Source organism: Verticillium nonalfalfae (assembly GCF_003724135.2).
Source record: "Verticillium nonalfalfae strain VnAa140/NRRL 66861 chromosome Unknown scaffold_1, whole genome shotgun sequence".
Classification (NCBI taxonomy): domain Eukaryota; kingdom Fungi; phylum Ascomycota; class Sordariomycetes; order Glomerellales; family Plectosphaerellaceae; genus Verticillium; species Verticillium nonalfalfae.
The window spans coordinates 289,109-311,718 of record NW_021167226.1 but is presented as its reverse complement, the minus strand read 5'-3'; the positions used below and the strand labels follow the sequence as shown (position 1 = coordinate 311,718).

The 22,610-nt window shown below is 58.8% G+C and overlaps 5 protein-coding genes across 5 annotated transcripts; 1 reads left to right on the top strand and 4 right to left on the bottom strand.

Annotated features, from left to right (window-relative positions):
- Positions 1–82: 82 nt before the first annotated feature.
- Positions 83–6,535, bottom strand: D7B24_000101 (uncharacterized protein; the record flags this gene model as incomplete). Its single annotated transcript, XM_028634365.1, has 4 exons — positions 83–2,253; positions 2,434–4,657; positions 4,718–6,130; positions 6,371–6,535. The coding sequence occupies 4 exons, from the start codon at positions 6,533–6,535 to the stop codon at positions 83–85; spliced, it is 5,973 nt and encodes a 1,990-aa protein (XP_028499405.1).
- Positions 6,536–11,180: 4,645 nt separating this feature from the next.
- On the top strand, positions 11,181–11,786 carry D7B24_000100 (uncharacterized protein; the record flags this gene model as incomplete). Its single annotated transcript, XM_028634364.1, has 1 exon — positions 11,181–11,786. The coding sequence occupies one exon, from the start codon at positions 11,181–11,183 to the stop codon at positions 11,784–11,786; it is 606 nt and encodes a 201-aa protein (XP_028499404.1).
- Positions 11,787–11,978: 192 nt separating this feature from the next.
- Positions 11,979–13,133, bottom strand: D7B24_000099 (uncharacterized protein; the record flags this gene model as incomplete). Its single annotated transcript, XM_028634363.1, has 2 exons — positions 11,979–12,632; positions 12,726–13,133. 2 exons carry the CDS (start codon positions 13,131–13,133, stop codon positions 11,979–11,981), a joined length of 1,062 nt encoding a protein of 353 aa, XP_028499403.1.
- A 1,352-nt stretch (positions 13,134–14,485) lies between these two features.
- CRZ1 (DNA-binding transcription factor) lies at positions 14,486–16,645 on the bottom strand (the record flags this gene model as incomplete). The annotated part of the gene is made up of 2 exons (XM_028634362.1): positions 14,486–15,456; positions 15,514–16,645. 2 exons carry the CDS (start codon positions 16,643–16,645, stop codon positions 14,486–14,488), a joined length of 2,103 nt encoding a protein of 700 aa, XP_028499402.1.
- Positions 16,646–20,414: 3,769 nt separating this feature from the next.
- On the bottom strand, positions 20,415–21,608 carry AOX1_1 (Alternative oxidase, mitochondrial precursor; the record flags this gene model as incomplete). The annotated part of the gene is made up of 1 exon (XM_028634361.1): positions 20,415–21,608. One exon carries the CDS (start codon positions 21,606–21,608, stop codon positions 20,415–20,417), a length of 1,194 nt encoding a protein of 397 aa, XP_028499401.1.
- Between the last annotated feature and the right edge of the window lie 1,002 nt (positions 21,609–22,610).

Genomic DNA, 22,610 nt, shown 5'->3' with positions numbered 1-22,610 from the left:
AACGCTTGCTCGCTCATACACAAGAATTCCACAGAAACAAATCAAGACACGAGCCACTTCTTGTCCCACGGACAGGCCAGGCTCAACCCGTGATCTTTCTCCACCAGCTGCTTCGAGGTGGAACCGGCTCGGCGGCTGCGCTCGTGCCGCCGCCCCCGTAGAGAGATCGCCGCCGCTCATCGCTGCCTTCCGAGCCACCCGCCCCCGTCGGTGCTGCGCCGTTGCGCCGCTCCCGCTCCTCCCGACGAGCGCGGCGGCGACGATCATCGCCCTCGTCCGCCGTGGCATCCTCAGTCTTGGCTCGTCGACGACGCTCACGCCTCTCGCGCCTGGCTTCGTCTTCGGTCTCCGGCGGCGGGGGCGCATCGGAGTGCTCCTTGACCCAGGAAGATGTACCGGAATGGGGCCACGCTGGCTTAGCCTCGCCCTTGCGACGGGATCTTTGCTTTGGGTAGACACCTTCGGTATCTGACGGATGCGTGGAGCGGCGTCGGCTGCTCCGATGTTGGCCATTGTCTTCCTCAGCCGCGCGAGCAGCACGTCTTGCCTCACGTCGTCGCAATCTTGCCTCCTCGTCTTCAGATGCCTCGACTGGCCGGGCGCGACGTCGCTCATCGCGCGCCGCACGTCTTGCCTCAGCTTCCGTGGCCTCTCCAGCGGCAGCAGCCTCACGATCCTTGCGACGGCGTCTGCGTTCAGCACGTCTAGCATCGGCATCGGCATCAGCGCCCGCATCAGCGCCGACGTCAGCGCTGGCACGCTTCTCTTCTTCCTCGCGCTGGCGAGCTGCACGTCTTTCAGCGCGTTTCGCTTCCTTCTCTTCGTGACGCCGTGCCTCCGCCTCCTCCTCACGTTTGCGGTGTCGCTCGCGGCGCGCCTTGTCCTTGGCTTGCCGCGCCTCCTCAGCGGCCCGCTCCGCAGTCTCTCTTTCGGCGCGCTCGGCGCGCTTCGCCTTACGAGCTGCGCGACGAGCTTCGCGATCGTCATCATCCACGGGCGCTTCATCTGCTTCAGGGTCGCCAGCAGTGCTCCGCTGGCGACGTTCACGTCTTGCCTCGTCGTCCGTCGTCGCGTACGTGTTCCGCCGTTGCAGCGGGTCAGGGCGCTCAGCCTTTGGTGTCATGAAACCACTAAACATGGCGCCGAAGCCCTTCTTCGCCGTCGAGTTGCTGCGTGACAATGGCGGGGGCTCCGCTGGACCGTCGCCATCCACCATGACAATGTCCTCGTCCTTGGGAGCCTTGGTCCGCCGCCGCCGTTGCTCCTTGGTGGGGCTGACATCTTCGCCATTGGCGCCCACCATGACAATGTCGTCGTCCTCTGGAGCGCGCCTGCGACGTTTGCTCGCGGACTTGTCGACGCCAAAGATCTTGGCGGCTTTGGATGCCATCGGAGGAGGGGCTTCCTCCGGCGGAGGGGAGGCAAGGCCGCCGACATCGTAGGAATGGCGTCGCGAAGGCCTTGCACTGGCACCGAGCCTCTTGTCTCGGGTCGACGTGGATCGCGAGACAGGTGGGGTGCTGAACATGGACATGAGCTTGGGCCGACCTGGGGCCTCCCTCGATCTGTCTAAACGTTCGGCCTTGTCTGATGCTGATCCCTTGGAGGAGCCCTTTTCTTCTTTTTCGGTAGGCGACCTTCTCGACTTGCGCTCGGACGTGGTTCTTGACGGTCTCTTCTCCTTCTCCCTTTCCTTGTCACGTGTAGCTGGCGTAGCGGCGTTCCACATACCCCAGGAGGCAGAGCCCTCGCGGTTGATCTTGGTGCGCTCCTTCTTGAGGGGCTTCGCATCGTCGGGCGGTGGCGTTAAAGGTTGAGGCGCGTCGGGAACCGCAGGTGGAGGGGGAGGCGGAGGTGGTGCTTCGGGTGGGACATCCTCCTTGGACCTCTTCTTACTCTTCTTGCTGCTCTTCTTGCCCGGAGACATGTCGATAATGCCTACAATCTCGTCGTCATCTTCGGGAAATGACCCGGGAAGCTCAGATTTGTGCTTCCTGGGATGACTGGCTTCTTCAACGGGCTCGACGAGCGATCTGTCCTTGTCCCGCTTGGAACGCTTCTTCTCCTCCCTGGTCGGCTCTGGAGGTGGCGGGGGCGCGAGTGGGGCTTCTTCGACTTCGGGTTCTTCGACGGGCGCTTCAAAGGCTTTGAGCCGGTCGGCGAGTTTGCTAGCCTTGCGAGCGGAAGACGATTTCATGACATTGTCGGCGGTCGAAGATGAGAAGGTGTCCTTCCAGTCGCTCGAGGCAGCTTCTAGAGGTAGGATGAGTCAGCAGTGTAATCTCGGGTACGGCCGAGGCGTGATGCAGCTCATCTCGGTGAGAATCTGGGGTGAGTGGAGATGATCAGGGGTGTGTGCCACCAGCCCAGCAGCCAACAGCACACCATCATGCAATGAACAGCGCCCCCCCCCTGCCTTTTTGGGCCACATACCTTTTTTGGAAGGCTTCTTTGCGCCCCAGAAGCTGAAGGCGTCGCTCGACGGCTTCGCCTCCTCGGCCTCAGGAGCAAGCAGTTCCTCGATCTGCTCGGGACTGAGCTCATTCATAGCGTCGTCCAGGTCAGCCCCACCTGCATCGGGCGCCGGTTCGGGCTCCGGTTCGGGTGCTGGCTCGGGCTCGGGCTCGGGCTCAGGCTCCTTCGCCTTGGATTTGGACTTAGACTTGGACTCCTTCTCGGCCTTGGCGCTCTTCTTCGATTTTTTCTTGGAAGATTCAGCTGCGGCTGCGGCTGCGGCTGCTGCTGCTTCTGCCGCCGCCGCCGCTTCTGCCGCCGCCGCCTCCTCTGCCGCCGCCGCCTCTGCCGCCGCCGCCTCCGCCGCTGCAGCTTCAGCCGCTTCCGCCTCCTGACGCTCCCGCTCAGCCTGCTCCTCCGCTTCGCGGGCAAGTCGCTCCTCTTCTTCCTTGGCCGCTTGCGCCGCGGCTTCTTCAGCCTCCAGCGCTGCCAGCGCGTCGTCGCCGACATTCTCCTCCGCGGCAGCTTTCGCTTCGGCGCGCTCGTTGGCGGCTTTGGTCAGGCGGTCGAATACAACCTGGTCCTTTTTCAGCAGCTTACCCCCTCGCTTGGCCTTCTTTGTGATGAGAGCCTCGAGCTCCTTCTCCTCCGCGCGGATTTTTTCCGCTTCTGCCTCGGCGAGAGCAAGCGCCTCCTGCTCAAGGCGAGCGGCCTCGGCGGCCTCGGCAGCTGCGGCTTCTTCCGCTTCACGAGCGATGCGCTCTTCCTCTTCCTTTTTCGCCTGCTCTTCCGCCTCCTTCTCCTCTTGGGCCTTGCGGGCAGCCTCTTCCTTCTCAGCCTTCTTCTTCTCCTTTTCGAGCTTCTTCAGCTCCTTCTCACTTAGCTTGGGCTCCTTCTTCGGCTTCTCCGGTTCAGGTTCAGGTTCTGCTTCAGGCTCAGTCAAGTCCATGGGAGGGGTCGGTGCTGGTGGCGGAGGCTCGGCAAGTATGTCCTTACGGCTTTTCTTTGACTTCTTCTTTGAAGACGTTCCCCAGATGTCCAGATCGTCAGCGGCTTTGCTGTCCTTGGTCTCTTCGACAGAATCCGGCTGCACGGTTTCCAGTGCGGGTTCTTCCTCTACGATTTCGACCGGGACGTTCTTGGACTTCTTGTCCTTCTTCTTCTTCGAGGAGGCTGCGCCCCATATGTCCACAGGCTCCTCAATGGCGTCCGGCTTCCAGGTTTTGTCAGTAGTTGCCTCTTTCTTCTTGGTCTTCTTCTCGAAGGAGCTGATAAAGTCATCCTCGGCCATGGGGTCGCTTACTTCCGGAGCTGCAGGTGGTGGTTCTTCCGCCGCGGGCGTATCGTCCTGGCCAAAATCAACCAAGGCCGATGCTTTACCTTTCTTCGCGTCAGTTTTTTGGCCGAATGCACTCATCCAGTCGGTTCCAGAGGTTCCAAAGACTTTGCTTGTGGCGTTGTTGGCTGAGGGGGTTGCTTCGTTACCTTTCTTCTTCTTATCCTTGTCCTTTTTAGAGCTAACGGCACCCCAAATGTCCCAAGAACTAGGTTCGGCGGCCGCTGGCGCAGGCTCCGGCTCCGGCTCCGGGATGGGTTCGGGTTCTGGCTCAGGTTCCGGATCCGCCCCCTTCTTCTTCTTCTTCTTATCCTTCTTAGCGACAGCTGTCCCCCAAATGTCGACCTCGGGTTCTGGCTCCGCCTTGTCCTCCTTCTTACTACCGAAATCGTCCCAAAAGGCATCTTCCTTGACAGGCTCCGGCTCGGGTTCCGGAACAGGCTCGGGTTCAGGCGGAGGCGGAGGCGGGGGCGGAGGTTCCTCAACAGCGCCCTTCTTTTTCTTCTTCTTGTCTTTTTTGGAAGTGGCTACAGGGGCACCCCAGGGGTCGTCCTTCTTCTCCGGTTCCGGCTCTGGCACTGGTTCAGGTGGGGGCGGGGGCGAAGGCTCCGGCTCAGGGGTGTCCCAAATCGATGCCGTTTTCTTTTTCTTGTCCTTCTTGCCAGTAGCGCCCCAGCCACTCATGAAATCATCGTCGGCCTTGGGGGGTTCTGGCTCCGGCACCGGCTCTGGCACAGGTTCGGGTTCCGGTTCGGGTTCAGGCACCACAGGAGGCGGCGGTTCCGGCTCCGCAGCAGCGCCTTTTTTTTTCTTCTTCTTGTCCTTCTTCGAAGTTGGCGCTGCAAAGTCGCCCCAGGTCTCGTCGGGCTTGACAGGTTCAGGTTCAGGAATCGGTTCAGGGACGGGTTCCGGCTCAGGTTCCGGCACCGGTTCCGGCTCGGGCTCAGCAACGGCGCCCTTCTTTTTCTTCTTGGTACTTTTGCTTGTCGCTCCCCAGCCCCAGGCGTCGTCCTGCACGGGTTCGGGCTCCGGTACAGGCGGTGGGTCTGGTTCTTTTGGCGGTTCCTCCTTCTTCTTCGTTTTCTTTTTCCCAGTCCCCCAGCTATCCCAGATGTCGTCCTCTTCCTTCGGCGGATCAGGTACTGGCTCTGGAGCAGGTGGCTGCGGCTCCGGTTCTGGCTCGGCCACACCCTTCTTTTTCTTCTTCTTGTCCTTCTTGGAAGTCGTTGTCGTGGCCATCCAATCGTCGACAGCGGGTTCTGGGTCGGGAGCTGGAGGTGGTATCGGAGCTGGTTCCGGCTCGGGCTCGGGCTCCGGATCCCCCCATGGGTTGTTCTTCTTCTTCTTATCCTTTTTAGAAGCAGCCGTGCCAAAGGAAAAGCCAATATCTTCTTTCTTCTCCTCTGGGGGAGATGTCGCCGGGGGTTCTTCGGCAACTTCTTCGACATCACCAAACCCAAAGCCAATCTTGCCCTTCTTCTTGGGCTTTGGACGATTGATGCCCCAAGCACTGTCGTCCTCCTTGGGCTCAGCAGGCGCGGCGTCTTTGTTGGTGCTGGAAAAGTCCCATGCCCCTCCTGTGGTCCAACTGGTGCCCCACGTGCCAAAGGATGATGGTTTGGTGTCTGTGGTGCCAAAATTGATGTCGAGCCCGCCCGAGCCCACGTTTGGATCGTCTAGCTTGATTTCCTGGAAAGAATCGGCGGGCGGCTCCTCGGGGGTAGGGTCTCCCGCAGCGCCCTTCTTGCCCTTCTTCTTCTTGGCGGGTGCGAAGCTGCCCCAGTCGTCAACAGGGTCAGGCTCGCCGCCGCCGCCACCAGCGCCGCCATCCCCTCCATCACCTCCGTCCCCGCCAGCACCACCGGCACTGCCATCATTCTTGCCAGCGTCGCCACCCTGATCGCCGCTGCCGCCTTCGTCGTTCTTCTTGGTGCCGTCGTCGTCATTGTTGTTGTTGTTGGTCTCGACAGGCTTGTTGGCGGCAGCTTTGGCAGCAGCGCTCTTTTTCTTTTTTGCAGCTTGCCAGAAGCCGTCCTCGGAAGAAAAGTCAACCTCAAATTCCTGGGTCGGGTCGGCGAAGAAAGCATCGCGACTGCGCCTCCGTCGCTCTTGCGGGGTAGATGTTGGAGGCAGCGGGAACGATGACAGCAATGTGGGAGAATGTTGGCTGGCGCAGGCGTCAGTAGCGGTAGGGTCCATGACCATGTCGGTCGAATCCGAGGGCTCGGGCAGAGGGGCGAAGCGTCGAGACCATCGCGGGGCGCATTCGGGCACCGTGAGGGGAGATGAGGGGTTGTTGAGGGCTGAGTGAGAGTTCCTCCAGAGGAGGGTATATCGAGTCTGTGCAAGTCACGAGATTAGTTCCGATACCAAAAGAGAGGAGAACTATGCGCAGTTGATCTCAAGGGGTCCAGGCAGCACCCCGCCTATTGCCTGAAGCGTCGCCGGCGAGACACGCCGTCGCAACGCCGTCGGGCTCGAGGGGGGGTCTGACGGGTCTGGGATAGCAGTAACTGCGAACGGGTACCGGGTGCTACGCATGTAGGACAGCTGGTGCTGGAGAGTGATTCGCCCTCTTACCGTAGCATGGCGCCTAGCTTGCAACCACGCCCGGGCGATCATGCCCAGGCGGATGCTTGTATCTTGTTCATCCCAGCCAGTCGGTGAGGGCTGGGTCGTTGTTCTCCAACCACATGCGCTTTCCAGAATTGTCCCTGGGAACGCCAAAACCTCGGCCGTAGCCATTGTGGAATTTGGAACTGGCGATGCGATGGTCGGGTACGAAAATCATGGACGCTGTGGGAGGGTCGGTAGAAGCCGCTGGATCGGAGGAGGTCGTGGGTTTGTCGAATTGCAACGACGGGACAACGGGCTCGTTATTGAGGCGGGGAGAGGGTCGAGGCGAGTCTGGTAGCACGAACGTGTGTACACTTGGGCAGAGCGAACAGACAGCACAGTGGACGGAGAGCACGTTTCCGAGTTTGTCTCGTCTTAATCGGGCCTGGCGATGTAGGTAGCCTGGTGAGCAAGGACAGCTAAGCCAGTCTGCCCTCGAAGTGTGGAGGGACAAAGGCGAGACAAGGTGGTGATACAGAGCAGAGCAAAATATTTTTGCGCTGTCGTCTGAGGTTGCGTAGAAATGGACGGGCTGGGGAAAGGGCCCTGTGATGTGAAAAGAAGGGTCGGATCGATAAGTAAACGGAGACCGTCACCAGGCGCCGAATGACGGTGAAGAGCAGGGGGCAGGGATGTAGCTGTTCCGATCTCCCTCTCTCGTCGCTGGTGGCCTGTCGCCCTGGGAGTCAAACAATGCCCGCACGCTTGTGTCGTCGGGTGCTCGAGCCCGATTTCAAAAGCAGAAAGAGACGACTCGATCGCCGACGATATTTTCTCTACTGATTTGGGTGGCGATTAGATAGGTTTCACCTGTGTCTGTTTTCCTTCCTGCTTTCGATCTCTCCTCCTGAGCAGCGCAGGAGCAGATACAAGGGCCGCCAATGGATCATGGGGGCGTGAACCAGCCACGCTGCGACCCTGGGAGCCAATTGCGCCTTGCTCTCCCCTGCTTCTTCTCGATCTCGTCGCTCGACCAGGGCTGGCCAACGCAGGCGACAGTCCAGTCGGAATGTCCTCGTAGGCTGGTCCAGTGACCTGGTGATCAAGCAAGAAAGCTGCAGGACGAAAGGGGGTGGTGGGTGGTGGTTCTGTCGTGAGCGTGTGACGAGAGGGTGTCTCGGTCTCGATGGTTGGTTGGTTGGTAGGTCGGTCGCCCTTCCAGGCCGTCTCTTCTTCAGCAAAGTGGCAGGGAGCGTTCTGATCGCACAATTCCACAGTGAGCAAGTGAACAAGGACTGACGAAACAAAGCCAGCCAACTAAGGATAGCGAGAATGGCGAGTATATAAAACAGGCAAGTCAGAGTGCAAGGGCGTACATACATGGGGAAAGGCATGACGGGATGGTTATACAGCAGGTAGTAGTATGGATGCGGCCACCAGGGGGGGAGGGGCTGTATGGATATCACGCACTTGCTTCATCCCACCTTGCTCAAGGTACCTTACTCTCGAGGTGTTGGGCGTACAGGTACATGCAGAGCCAAAGGCCCCGGCCAGGTCAGAGCACTGTGGCCCTGCATGAAGACCACTAGTTGCAGTACAATGAGGTCGTCCCGTCCTCTGGCTCCCGGGGCGGTGGTGCCCATCGTGTCCACGGTTTCCCAGTACGCACGCCAGCGCATTGATGAGAATCAGAGATGGGGCCTCGTAGTCCATTCAACGTTTGGCGAGAAAGCAAGTACTGACTGCAGGAAGCAACGAAGCACCTCCGGTAGGTGGGTACCTACCTAGGTAGGTACGAGACAACTCGAAGAAGGTCTGCTCCCTCTGTCCCTGCCGTGCACCTTCCCAAATCCACATTATGGAAGGAGCCACGCGCGCGATGTTCTGGCCGTCTTTTGCTGGAAGGGCTGCCTCGATACATGACTGGCCGTCACTCTGGTGCCTACCCCTGCTTGTGCCCCCCCTCCATTCCAAGAAAGTCTCCATTCCCTGGGCACCACCACCTTTTCCACCACCACGCTGTCCACTCTTCTACGGCTTGACTTTCTTGACCAGGTGGCTACGGCAGGTGATGGTTTCCCTCCCATGTTGCCCCCTTGTTCCCCTTGTCCTCGTTGCCCCCCCTTTGCCCCCCTCCCTAGTGGCCTTGTACTGATGGGTCACCTAAAGACGGTCGCTAGCCAGGTAGAGCTCGATCAACCAGCACCCAGCCGAGTTGGACCCTACGTACCGACCAGCGCCCTCGCATGTCTCGACCGTTCTTTTTCTTCTGCTTCTCTTTCCCGTGTCTGATCAACATGGGCATTCTTGGTCCTCCTCGGCGCTTTCATCGTGGTGGACATCGAGACCAGGTCAACGAGTGCTGCCTGAACTGCCCCTCGCCCCTCGCCCCTCCATCCCACCAACAGGAACAGCGGAATTTGTGTATCACAACCCCTGTCACAACCCTTATCCGCATATGCCCCGCGCTTCGCTAGACCCAAGACATATCGCCGTCGCTCTCGCTCCCGCGCTCTCCTTCTGGTTGTCTCCTGGTGTCTCCCTGTCATCACAAGCCTGTTATTCCCTCGTCTGAGGAGAAGGGAGGGGGCACGCCAGGACTCACAGCACTCACTCAGCCTACAGCACATCGCAGAGTGCAGGTGGGGAGATGCTGGTCGATCCAGCTGTCAATGCAAGCAAAAAGGCAACCGGGGAACACATGCCACGCCTTGAATCAATACAGTTCATGCCTGAGTGCGCGTCGTTAGCATGGTCGCTCTGGGCACGTCGCTCGACCGCAGAGCCGGAGACCCCAGCAGCCGTCAGCACAGAGACGTCACCGATGGGGAACCAGAAGCGGCACTCTGGGCTCGGCTCCCTGGCGACGACGAACCGACCCGTCGGCCTCGCCCTGCCGGGGCCCTGCCAACGCGGGCCCCATTCACCATCAACCCACCACCACTACGTATGCCCTTAAGGTACTGTTACATGAGGACTGGGCAGCCATGCACCGGCTGACCATGTATCTTCGATTCGATGCGGCAGAGGAGCGGCAGCATGGACGGGTATTATCGCAGCTGGGAAGCGCGCATCACATCGGGAGCTAACACGTCTCGTCTCCATCTGCCTCCACGCCCATGCGCCCATGCGCCCATCTCACGCAGATCCGTCCACTCATCCCCCAGAGTGGTCCCAAAGCGGTATCGCGTCGCCTTCACCGCTCCCCGACTGTAAACCTCGAACAACACGCCAAACCCCGACATCGACCAACCAGCACAGCCATGAGTGCAGCTTCGTTGTATTGCGGCGGGCAGCAGCGCAAATTTTTCTCGAATTTTTTTTTTTTCTCAGTCCTCGGCATGAGACACGACCCTCCAGTGGCCCTGCTCCCACCATGGTTCGCCGCCGTCACGTACATGGGCCGGGCGAATTGGTGCAGTTCGTGGCGGCGGGAAGACGCAGTAACGCAGAAGGCAAAAGGGAGGCAGGCAAGCAAGACGAGGCAGCCAGTGCATTAACGCAGCAGGGATCCCCAATCGGTCGACATGCCTTTGCATTTGCGTCGACTTACCTTACCTCCCGGCCGCAGTACACTTGTCGTCTCGTGCGTGGCTGTCTAACGATGCCGGCGCCCCATTCAGCATCCACATCCATACCCAGCCACTCACTTTTTTTTTCAAGCGCCTTCTCTGCAAAGACGAGTCCTCTCAAGCGGTCAGACCCGAGATGGGGCGCAAGGCTTGACAAGGTGTCCCTTCATCGCCCGTGGCGCTGCCTTCAGGTTGAAAAATTGGGTCCGATGAAGACAAGGCAAAACTGGTGCTGCAAGTCACGGTACGTGGCCTCCAAGCCGGGCCAAGCGGGCACAGAGCGGGAATCGCATCGACACTTTCAAAGGCACGACATAGGGCGCACATAGGGCACCTCGTGGGAAGGACCTTCTTACCTCCACTGGTAATCCCGTCAAGGGGTGGTGACTACAAGTTCTCTCGCAGTTGTCCATAGGTATGGGTCACCACTCAGACCTCGAAGCTTCATCCGCGGAAGCATGGTTGTCGCGTGGTAGTTATCAAGTACCGGGGTCAGAAAGCACCTCAACAGACGTGAATCTCCACTGCTTTTCGGTACAGAAGCGATCGAAGGCCGACCTGTCTGCTTCCGACCCGGCTCCAGCGGCCGTGGCCGATCGTGTTCCAACGAGGGCCGAGAGGTGGCCAAGCTGTCAGTGGCGGCCACTGTCACGGTGATGCAAGCCACAATGCTCATGAGGCGGGTCGTGCCAACGTCGTTAGCTTCATGGCCCAACATCCTGGAGCCGCCCAAGGGACGGGAGGCTGAACCTTCACAACGAGCCGTTCCTACGCCCGTGGCTTCTCAGACACGCCGTGCTTGCAGGACCAGGATCGGAAACAAAGAGGGTCCCAGGACCGAAGCTCATCAGACGTGATGATAAGCTGAACAATGCTACCAAACGACGGTATCCGGGCTGGTCGAGTTGGCCTCAAGCATCTTGGTGTATCCTGATGCATTCTTTGTCTGGTAATACAGTCACCTGCCCTCTAAGCCTTCGGTTTCGCTGAAAGCACTCCGCTCTTGAGCAAAAGCTCACATTTAAGGTTCCGAGCATCATAGCCAGTTGCCCCTGATCATAAGATAGCTCATGGGTGATATTGCCACGGCGAAATGACACCTTTCATCGTGTCCCAACCCTTCCTGCATCGTATCCAGAGGAGACCTCGCGCGCATCATTGACGTCCTCCCCTTGTGCCTCACCACCGTATCCGCCGTTTCTGCCAACAGCCAAAAGAGCACGCAGTGGGCTGGTGCACACCAGTCGTGAGCCATATACGCCATGCCCGTCACACAAACCTTCATCATCCGCACGCCCATCCCGCCATCCATCCCACCCGCCACCGTCCTCGCCCACCTCCACCAGCACGGTCCCGTCTTCCGCGCCAACGACTCCATAACAGCCTGGGACGCGATCCCCGTGCCGTACGCCTCCATCGCCAACGACCCGTTCTTCCTCCCGGACGCCGACAGCATCGCAGCCTATCGTGTCCGCGAGAGCATTCCCATCTTCGGCTCCGTCAGCGCGCCGATCCGCTTTCCGGCCGTGTTCCAGAACGGACCGACCGGCATGAGGGTCAGGGTCGACGCGCCCGGAGGCGTGCGTGTCTGGACGCAGTACATCGTGCGGAAGCGCGGATCGGGCCCCCTGGGCGACAAGGCGCACGGCGGAGGCGAGGAAACATGGTCTGACGGGGAAGACGACGCCGCGGACAGCAGAGGGTGGGAGATGGTCGAGATCCTGAAGATGCAGGGGCCCCGCTTGTTCATGCCATTCGCTACCGGACAGGCGAAGAAGGCGCATCAGGACGGCAGCCGGAAATTCATGGAGCAGCTTGTTGACGAGGGGCGGGACAGTGCGCAAGTGATGGAAGGCCGGGACATTTGAACCATCACTGCTGCAGTGAAGAGAGTCAGCGTATAGAATAGCGACGAACACGGTTCTCGATATGTATCTCTGTTGCTAAGTTTGTGTTCATTTATCGCCAGATTTTGGGGTCTGGCGTGGTATCTATGTTTTTTGATTTCCGTTGTCTTCTTCTCAATCCTCTCACAGCTTCGCCTCGTCCCTGTCATGCAGTCAAATCGTGTAGACAAGTTTTCCAGCGCTCACCTTGCCCTCCTTCATCTCCTTCAAGCCAACCAGCACGCCCTCGAGCCCCTCGCCACCGCGGTTCGGGATGACGCGGATCGGCTTCACCTTGCCCTCGGCCAGCAGACGGCGACTGAGCTCCCAAAAGGTCTTGCCAAACTCGTAGTTTTCCTTGACGGCCGGCTGCGTGCCAAAGTAGTTGTACTCCTCGCCAAAGATGGTGTAGTACATGCTGAGCTCGACTTTGATCTTGTCGTTGACCTCGGCGACCTTGGTGCGCGACACGGGCAGCAGCGTGGCAATGTGGCCGCCTTCGTCTGCGAGGCAGCGGGCGGCGAGGAGGGCCGACTCGTTGGTGGACTGGCAGTCCCAGGCGTGCCTGAGCTGGCCGTTTGTGTAGGCGCGAATGTCGTCGACGAGGGTGGGCGACTTGTAGTCGAAGACGGCGTCGGCGCCGAGGGACTTGACGTAGTCAAAGTTGTGGGGCGAGGCGGTCGTCACGACGGTGAGGCCCGAGAGCTTGGCGTACTGGATGCCCGAGATGCCCATGGCTGTGCTGCCCCCATAGATGAGGACGGGGAACGGCTTTTCGGCGGGGGAGGAGGGGAGGGGCAGCTTGAGGGTTTGGTAGAGTCCTTGGCCCTGTGTATCTTGTCAGTCGCCTGTTCACTAATGCACACGCGGGGAGAGAACTCCCAAATATAGATCAAAGGAAAGAAGGGGAGGGGGGCTTACAATGGTGGATACGGCAATGCCGAGCGTGGCGGCCTCCTCATCGCTAATGTTGTCGGGTGTCTTGATCTGCAAGTCGCCCTTGACGGCAATGTAGCGCGCAAAGCTGCCGTCCGTCTCGCGCAGGCCATTGGAGCCATTAACGGGTCCGCAAATGCGGTCGCCCTTCTTGAACGCCTTGGTCACGCCGGAGCCGACCTCCTCGACGACGCCGGCGTAGTCGCAGCCGACCCAGCTGTTCTCGCAGGGCATCTTGTCGGCGAGGTCAATGTGCTTCCAGTCGGTGGGGTTGATGGCCACCGCCGTCGTCTTGACGAGGATGTAGTCATCGGCGGGCAGCTTGGGGATGTCGGCGTCAACAACCTGGGCGTTGCCTGCGGTGATGGTCTTGACGGCTTGGTTGGCGGGCATGGTGGGCGATGTGGTGGTGTTTCTGCTCAATGCTCAATGCTCAATGCTGGAAGAATGGAAAGTTGGTTGCTTGAGAGTCGGCTTCGAGAGAATACAAGGGAGCAGCCGTTGCGGTTTTTGTACGAGGACATGTCCATAACGTTGTCGCGGACTGCCTGATTTCAAATCAGACATCCACTGTCAGCAGAAAACGGACGCATCCCCGCCTGTGATGCGCCGACCAGGTGGGCGCCGAAGCCAGTCGAAGTGGCCCCGTGGGGTGGCACCGGCGGCTGGATCGCATCATTGACTCGAATTGTCCCTTGGCCCAGAAGGGAGAAGATGTCACTGACGGCACGCCGCCCCCCATGTGGTCGGTTGAGCCAGCGGCCTATCGGCCATGCATCGAAGCTTTTGCCGATCATCGGGTTTCCCGACAATCCTCGTCCTTGGGCGAGATGCTGATTGCTCGGTCTCTTCCTCCCAGTGTACCATCGTTCCAAGCAGCATGAGTTGTTCTCAAGCCTCAAAACTGTGAGAAGACCTGCCGATGACTGCCAAGCTTCGTGGCTTCAAGGTTGGGCGTTGACAGAGGCGTCGAACGTACTGAGGTAGTGTGCGGTAACGAAGTAGTATGCGTGGGGCCAGCATGGCCCCGCATGCATGACGGGCCATGACGTTCAACCCGAGAGCTTGGACGCAAGGTTTGCGACTGCCCTTACTAAGTCCAAAGCAACACGCGTATCGGTGGCCGTCAGCCACTGCTGACACGACAAATTCACCTCGCTTACTCTGCGAAAGCACTTGGAAAGCACGCTTGGTATTATCGAGACGGAAGGCTAGCGGTCGTGTGGCAGTCATCTTGGCAAGAAGTCTGATCGCCTGCTTTGTCACCAAGAATCCCGACCAAAGTCACACCGCCTCAAACAACAATGAGTTCAACGTAACGTTCATTCAGCGTGGTATCTATGTAGAAACAAGGCCATCTATCGTCCAGAATTCACCAATCCAAGCCCGAGCCTGAGCCCGACACCAAGCCGGTCCTCTCGAATGCGTTGTGCCTCTGTCCCACCCGAGTGCCCGTTTCAAAGCCCCCCGTCAAACAACGCCGGGTTCATGGTAGGTAATGACAAGTCGTAGGTCCGGTAAGGGAATCGCAATGAAGAAAGAAAAAAAAAAGGTCGTCGTAAACTTGTAAGCGAGCAAGAAGCCGCGTCAACGGGTGGGGCCCGTGAGAAATCGATCAGGCCGTCGTGACCAGGATGAGAATGGCCATGAAACATCAGCAAGTCGTAAACCTGACGCAACGCAACACAGCACACGAGACTCTCAATACGAAGAAAAAGGAAAGAACACAAAAAAAAAATGCACACCTAGCGACCGCCATAGTCGCTCGCATAGCCCACCTCGCCAAAGTTTTGGCTCACACCTCCGTCACCGAATCCCGTACCCGGGCCGCTGACGTATCCGCCTTCTTCGCCCTCGTAGTCGCTAGCATCAAACGAAGACCGTCCCGAAATATCGTCCTCCATGCCACTGTTGGCATCCTGGCCTGACCAGTTCATGCCCGCCAGTGCAGGGTATTGCACCAGCAGGGCTTGCGGCAGCCACTGGCCGTTGGGGTCCATGGGGTAGCCAGGAGGAGCCTCCAAGCCGCCCATCTGGGGAGCCGTCATGTTGTGCGCCATGTTCTGCATGCGCTGCTCCTGCCAGACGCGGTTCCTCTCGACCATCTCCTCGTCGAGCAGCGGCTTGATGCAGATCCGACCAGCCTCGGACCTGAAATGCCTGCCGAGAGCGTCGGCACGAGCAAACCGCCGTCCGCAACCCCACTGACCGCCGGCTTTGAGATCGCCCTTGCAAACAAACTTCTTCTCGCCCGAGTGAAGGCCCTCGTGACGTTTGCGATCATGCTGGCGTGCAAAGGCCTTGCCACACACGGTGCAGACGAACGGCCTCTCGTCCGTGTGGGTCCGCAGATGCGATCTCAGATTGTACGCGCGAGTAAACCGCTTGGGACACAAGTTGCACTGGAACGTCGCTGGGTGCTTTTGGACCCTCTTCGCATTGCCACTGTCCTGCGCATTCTGGTACTCTGGGTCTGCCAATCGCAGGGCAATCACGTTGTTGGGCACTGCAGATGTCGACTGACGCCTCCTGGAAGGGCTCGTGCCCTGGCGGTCGAGAGGTGACAGCGAGCGCGCCGCGTCTGATCGAGGAGAAAGACCCGAGTTCATATGAGGGGAGAGGCCCGCGTCTGAGTTGCTGTGAAGACGTCCCACAATCACATTTCCTCCGCTGTTGAACGGGTCCGTGACGGCGCGAGGGCGCGACCGCGGTCGTCCTATGGTTGTATGGTCAGTTTGGCGTCTGAGATGCTTGCAGGTTCATAAACGCTTACCTCGCTCTGGCGGTGTCAAGGAGTCTTGGTCCATGGGGGGTTTCGGTGGTTCGAACGAGTTCTGGCGAGCTGCTGGCGCAAACTCGATGTTGATCGCAGGAGCCATCTGCGGCATTTCAGGACCGCTATGCTGCTGAAGCGTGGGGAAAGCTTCCGACGACTGCAGCCCGCCGTATGTGCTGTGATTTGCCATGCCGTAGGTCGGCTGCTGGTGGAGATCGGTCATCGACTGGGGAAGAATGCGCGGCGACATGGCCGGGCTATGCGAGGGGCTTCGCGACGCCTGAAGGTTCGGGCTGCTGTGGGTAGCGTCGGAAATGGTGAAGCTGTCGAACCCCTGCATTGAGGAGAACAGGGCAGGGTCGGTAGGGCGTTGCATGGGCGAGTGATTACCGATGCCCTCGAAGCTGTCGGAGCTGACGAGGTTCGGCGATGGCGCAGCCGACGAAACGTCGGAGTGTGCTGAAGGGCTTCTCCTGTGGCCCTGGAACTGCGGCTGGGTCCAGTCGCTCATCTGGTTGGGGAGAAGGGCGGCTTCCGGGCCAAGTGACGCATGCCGTGAGTGGTTGCCCGGGGGCGACGAGAACTGGTGCTGGTTGAAAGAAGGGGAGTGGTGAGCAGAGCCAGGTTGGTGAGGATCAGGGTTCAGTAGATGGGGAGGCGTGGGGGAATGATGACTCTGGGGCATGGCCATGGTGCTCATGTCGGTGGGATTGAGAGTCGGGTCGAAGAGAGGCGAGTTGAAGTGATCCCCTTGGCCTGGACTATTGGCTGGAGGAAACAGAGAGAATTCGTTGCCAGCAAAGGTCGGATCGAGGAAGGCCTGGCTGGCTTGATTGCCGGCAAAGCCTGCCGGGTCGTTCAGGCTGGTCTGTCCGAATGACTGACCAGGCTGCTGGCTGTTGAGGAAGCTACTGCTGTTGTTAAAGGCTGTGAAGTCGGGATTGGAGGACGTGGCTGCTCCGGCGAAGGCTTGGGTGGCAGATTGATCAAGACCGAGACCGAGACCGATGGAGGGCTCATTCTGGGCCGGGTACGGAGCGGGGGACGTAGAATGTTGTTGTTTTATATGAGGCTGTTGCTGGTGGCCGGCAGACGGGGACCGCCCGCGATGTTGAGCTTGCTGATCCATGGTTGGGGACGTGTCGTGAGTACGTCAGGTCCAAGAGCGAGGTTGCGTGAATGTTGCTGTCTTTAGAAACAGAGTATGTTGCGGTGCGAGGCAGTTTGGCAGTCAGCCTTTCCAGGGACGGCACCGCCCTGGGGCTGTGCTTAGGCGAGTCGAGTGGTGGGCGCCGGCGGGGGGTCGGGGAACCTTGGCGCGCGTGCTCTTGCGATCGTCCTGTGATAGGCCGCTCGGGAGCTCTGGTGGACGCTGTGAAGCAAAGGTCGAGTCAGAGGATGGTCTCTGTCAGTCGGGCTCGTCGTGAGACAGGTCTTGGGGTGCCGGCGGTTGGGGTGCTTTGTGAGGGAGACGGCCGGAAATGGTTGTGTGACTGGGGACTCGTCGGTGTGAGTTGGGGAGGAATAAATGGCGGGGGTGACGGATGACACGAGACGAGTCGAGACGAGACAAAGCGAGGCGAGCGGCGGCCGGACGTCCTTGCGCGGATTTGGGGAACTCGCCAGTAGAAAGGACTTTTTTTGATTCTGGCGCGGCGTCTCAAGAGCGTAGTGCAAGAGGGTACAGAGGTGCAGAAAGCCCGGTGTGTTGGCGCCTGACGATTGTGCTGGTCGCGTTGAATGAACCCAAACAGTGACGGGACAGGGTGGGCAAGTGCTCGCTCGGTATGCTGAGGAGGGGTTCCACCCTTTTCTCACCGTCACCTACTCTGTTGCTGGTTTTCTGCTGCAGTGTGCGCCGGTTCCCAAAGTGGATGGTGCCCACAAGGCTGTGCACGTTTGAGATACGCGGTACGCTGTCAATGGTAGTGGTGGTGGTCGTGGTACTTAGGGTATTGGGTTCCCTAGTCGATGGGGGAGGGGTCCAGGAATCAGGTCTCAAGGGAAACAAGGCGAGTTGGAGTAAAGATCAGTCTAACCACCTCGGTTTGGAGTGCGATGAGACAGGTACCACGATGATGTCTTCTTTCTTGGACGTCGAAATACACCTTCTGCTTCGGACCGGATTGGCACGGGCTAGTCAATGCCAAGGCCTTCTGGGCCCCTAGGGTAGATGAGCGCTGGAGCCTCGTTGGTGACTGGATTGATGAAGCACTGTGTAGGTGAATGCGCACAAATGGGTCGCAGATAGATCGAGTATGACTAGGTAGAGGCCAAGGGCGTTACAGTTGTGGTACTGGCGATGGGCCTGCGAGGGGACGGAAATGTGCAACAAGAGCGATGGTGGGAGCAGTGGTAAGCGCGGGGTCGATGGTACTTGACTTGTGACCGACTGGCGGGCGGAGAGGGGGGGGGGGGGGTTCCAAGATACGCTGTTGTCGAAAACGCAGGGACGAAGATGAAGGCGATGGAATGCACTGAGCCCGAGGAAGGTAGGGAAGGTACCTTCGCTACCTCACCTAGGTCTCTTGGGTAGGTAGGTGCCTGCTGCTCTTCCTCAGAGCACCCAGACGGGGTTGGGAGCACAAGTCTCGGCGTGCGGGAAAGTCAAAGAGATGTGCTCGACAGTGCGGTACCTACTAGGACACTCAGGTGAGAGACGAGATGAGATGCGCTTGAAGATGAGATGAGGAAGTAGGGGGCCCTGTCAGTGCCTTGGTAGTGTCGAGAGCTTGATCGTGCCGGGCAAGGTGGGATGGGATAGGAGCGAATGAGTGGGTTTAGGACATGGGCTGCCTCCGTGCATTCGACTTAGCAGACCAGTAGCCCATCCATCGTCTCAAGGGCGAGACCTCGCTGTCTACAACACATAACGTAGTAACAAGGCGCTGGCATGGAACGAGTCCACGCGTGGATTTGGTAGGTCGGCAGGCAGCACGGCAGGGAAGTGAAAGGGGGCACTTGATCACTTTGACTTTTTGGACGAGAGATTGCCTTGCACAATTGCCTGGCCTTGGCAACGGTAGCGCCTGACAACAGGCCAGCACGCCCGCGATCTTGTCCTCGCCCGAGGCATCGACCATCCGTGTGGTGTAGTGAGATGAGGCGAGACGAGGCAGGAACAGCCGGGAGGGGCCCTGTGCGCCTGCTTTGTCCATTCATCCATGCCTTCCGTCCGAAATGACACTACGCAGCGCTTATGGCCTGCCTGTCTGTGTACCTAAGGTAGGTAGGTGATGAGGTAGGTACGTTCTGGAAACCCCAACTCCGTACCCATGGCCAGTCACATGATGCAGCGTTGTCTATGAACTCGGTAGTGTCGTGCCAGACCCTGCTCACTGGCAGATACCGTTTCCTCGTTCACCAATCGACTGTCTTTGGTGCCTCGCCACGCGCAACCTGCGGGAGGCACAGTCATTAGCCTCAACTGAATTCAGGTTCCAAGCTTGGCCACCGAGCACCAAGTTTCTGGGCTGGGTAAAGCGGGCGTCTGTGGCAACACCAGCCCACGGGGGCATGCACACCCCCGTCGACGACATTCGCATGTTGACCCAAGATCAATCCATGTCGTTGTATTTTTTAATATGCATTTGGTACAAGCCTACGAAGACCAACACACCCCAAGCCTCACTACCTGAGCGAGCTACTCACCAAGCCAACCCTCCTACTACATCTGCGTCAACATGTAATGCTGGGCTTTCGAGCTTGGGGTTGTACACCGCTTGTCAACTGCTCACCGAGTCCAGAGTCCAGCAATTGAGTTGTTCAGAGTCTGCACAGCCCCGACAATTCGCGGCCCGCCTACGTACTACGGGATGACCTCACCAGCATTCCCATCAACCCCCAGCATCGTGAGCCGGGAACCGAATGTCTCCTAGGCCCTTGTGTCGGTCGGCATCTTCGTCGTGAAGCTTCTTGCGACCCGCCGTGTCCTGGCCAATGCAACTTAAGCTTGTTTCGATCCATCCGACACGTTTCAGACAACTCGTCGAGCTACGTGATTCGGCCGTCCCACGCGGGCCCTCCCCTAGAGACGGCCGGCACGGCGTGGCCTGATCTGTGGCGGGGTTGCATGTCGCCTGAAGCTCTCCTCGAGCCGACCACCCACCTGCCTGTCCCGGATTTATTTATAGAACCGACGCCATAACTGCCGCGGGGTAGCGGTAGGGGCAATGTTGGTGATTAATGAAGCATCTCTTTGGGTCTCGTCCCGGGCCGTGTCCTGCCCGCCGTGTATACGATTTCCTCCTCATGACTACGGCAACGCACACCTGGACAGCCATTATCCGTCAAACCATGTGGCAGATCGCGCTGTGTTTTGTTGGACCGCGTTATCGCCCCTTGTAGATGCTCGGGCAGTGCTGCCAAGATGACTGTCGATCCCCCAATCAATCTTTGCGTCTGGACCTGCGGCTTCGTGGCAGATCACCAACCCCGCGTCGCGCCATCGTCACTGGTGCCTGTCCATCATGGACCGAAGCGGAGATGTGCTGAATATCGGACAAGTCTGCCTTACCTCTTGGCATTTGTGGGGTTGATCACCAAGTGTTGATTACTAGCACAAGACTCAATGCCATGATGGCGTCTCGGGCAGTGCAACATCGGTTCACGACTTCAAAGGATACGACGATGCCAAGATGCGTTGATGTGTATCGTGACAGGTGATGTGAGCAGTCGAAAGAAGTGGTGACCAATTGGCCATCCCCAAGTCTTGGTCATGGCCATCTGATGATGGCAGCTTGCAGATATTCTACACGGAGGAGGGTACGCCCAGCGGCTAACTCCTAAAAAAAGCATCAAACTCCCCAGTCTAATGGTATCATCGGTTCGTATTGTACAATTCTGCCCTGGTTCCTTTTCCTTCCGATACTGACAAAGAGAACCTGCCAGTGAAGTCCCTAGATGACCTCAGCCCTCTCGTACCCAGCCGGCTTGAGGGCTGCTGCCGGCTTGTGACCGTCTTTGTACTCGCTGGTGAAGGGATTCGGGTCCTCGTTCTGGTTGAGGTTACTCAACGTGTGGTTGACGCCGCGGTGAACAGCCTCTGCCAATATTGTCAGCAAGAAATTCGCGAAGACCGCTGCCCCAAGAAAGTACTGACCATCAGCTCTGATGTATAGAATCAGATCACGCATCGTCCTCTTCCCCTCTGGAATGTTCCAATACTGCACTGCCAGGTCGGGAATGTTAAAGTTGGGATCCGACCACTTGGGCAGTTGACCTTCCTCGATCTCGCGGATGCAGCGCGAATACGTGTGTACGGCCTCCTCCTCGAGGTAGCCGACGAAGCGATGCGTGATCTTGGGCGAGACGAGATACGACAGGAACATGCCGTTGAAGAAGACGCCCTGGGCACCGATGAGCATGACCTTCATGAACCAGCCCGGCTCCGACATCTTCATAAAGGTCAGCAGGTGCATGCGCTCATTGTAAGACTCCTCGAGCAGCGTCTCGATCCAGCCGTTGTCACGCTTCATGCGACGAAGGCTGCCGAGATGGCGGAGCATGCCAGCGACCATGCCTGGAACTGTTTGGTTGGATGTTAGCTGATGGTCGTTCCATGCCATGCCAATACGGGGAAGGGGTTCCGTACCTCCCGCTATGCTCTCCAGGAAAATGAAGCGTACGAGCCACTGTGCCTCTGTCAAGGGCTCGTTGGCCACCACGGCGGTGGTGGGATTCTTCTTGTCGACCTGCTGCTCAGGCTTCAGTCCCGTTGCGCGGTCCATCGTCCACCTGGCGACGCGCACAAACTTCCACGCAGCCCAGTCGCCCCAGGTCTCAGGGGCGCGGTGGCCTGGCACGACGGCGAGCATGTCGGCCTCGGAGTAACCCTCGTGTGGCCATGCCGGGGCCGTCTTGCGGATCTGTTCCGTCTCCTTGGCTGGGAAGAAGTCACGGAGGCGGGAGGCTGGGGTGCTCGAAAAGTTGCGCTGGGAGGACGGGTGGTAGAGAGTCGTCGTTCGCAGGGATGCTGGGTGGCCGAGGAAGGCGATATGGCTGGTGCTGGTGCTGGACAGGGCAACAGCTCGTGCTAGCTGGGCCGCTTGCCGAGGGGCGCAGAGCTTGGTGGAGGTTCTTGTTGAGAGCATGGGTGTTGGTGTTGACAGAGTATCGGATATAGTATGATGTGTCGTTTAGGTAAGATGGGTAGTCAAGGATGATATTGAATGATGATGTAAGTCTTGATGGTGTACGACAGTCCAACCAGCACGATGCTCGAGGATGCTCAACGACTTATATACGACGCCCGCGCCGTCACCGTAGAAAGCCTCTGTCCTACCCAAGATGGAGACTGCAAGGCCACAAAGGTCATGAGGCTCCATCGAAAACACAACCCAGGAACGTGGGCACGAAGAACGGCCGGGTCTGCCATTCTGACGCAAATCGAGAATTTTCTCTTGTCTGTCAAACCCCGAGATGGAGCCCCAGAGAGCATGGCCTCGATACGAACCGAGCACGGGAACAACAACCATGCCATTTGGCAGTCGCCGTCCAAGGTTTCGTGGCAGTGCCGTATTGGGAAGTATGCGACGAATGACTCTTGTTTCCTGTCGGGACGTGCCGGGACAGCCTGCCACAGAAAGGGAGGCTTCCGCGCTATTTTCGTGCTGGTCGCGCGACCGCGAATGGCGCTCCTCCTGGTCCTGGTGGATGCGCCTGGAATAGCCTTTTTTCGCTGACCTGATCGAGTCGCCCCGGGCCTCTTCGGTGTTTGATGACGGGGTCACGACGCCGCCAGTGGTTGGTTATTCAGCGCAAATGGGAGCAGTCGTGTCGCTGCTTTCTGGAGGCTCGTGGCCCCTGCGGCGGTTCGGGATGGCGGGAATAACACACACGCTGCGCGGCCTCGACAATGAAGCGGCCGAGGGTGTACCTGGCCTCACGGGTTGTCAATCAATATTGGTTGGCTGTACTTTCGCTAGGAACGAGGAACGACGCGAATAGGACATTTGTGCAGCGTTTACGGTCATCATGCAGTGAGAGTGAGGCTGAAGCAAAGAACGAGCTCAGCTCCACGTCATCTTTCCTGTCAGCACATGAAATTGGCTGTCATTCAAACCGTTGACGGCGATCACGTACAAGACCTTCTT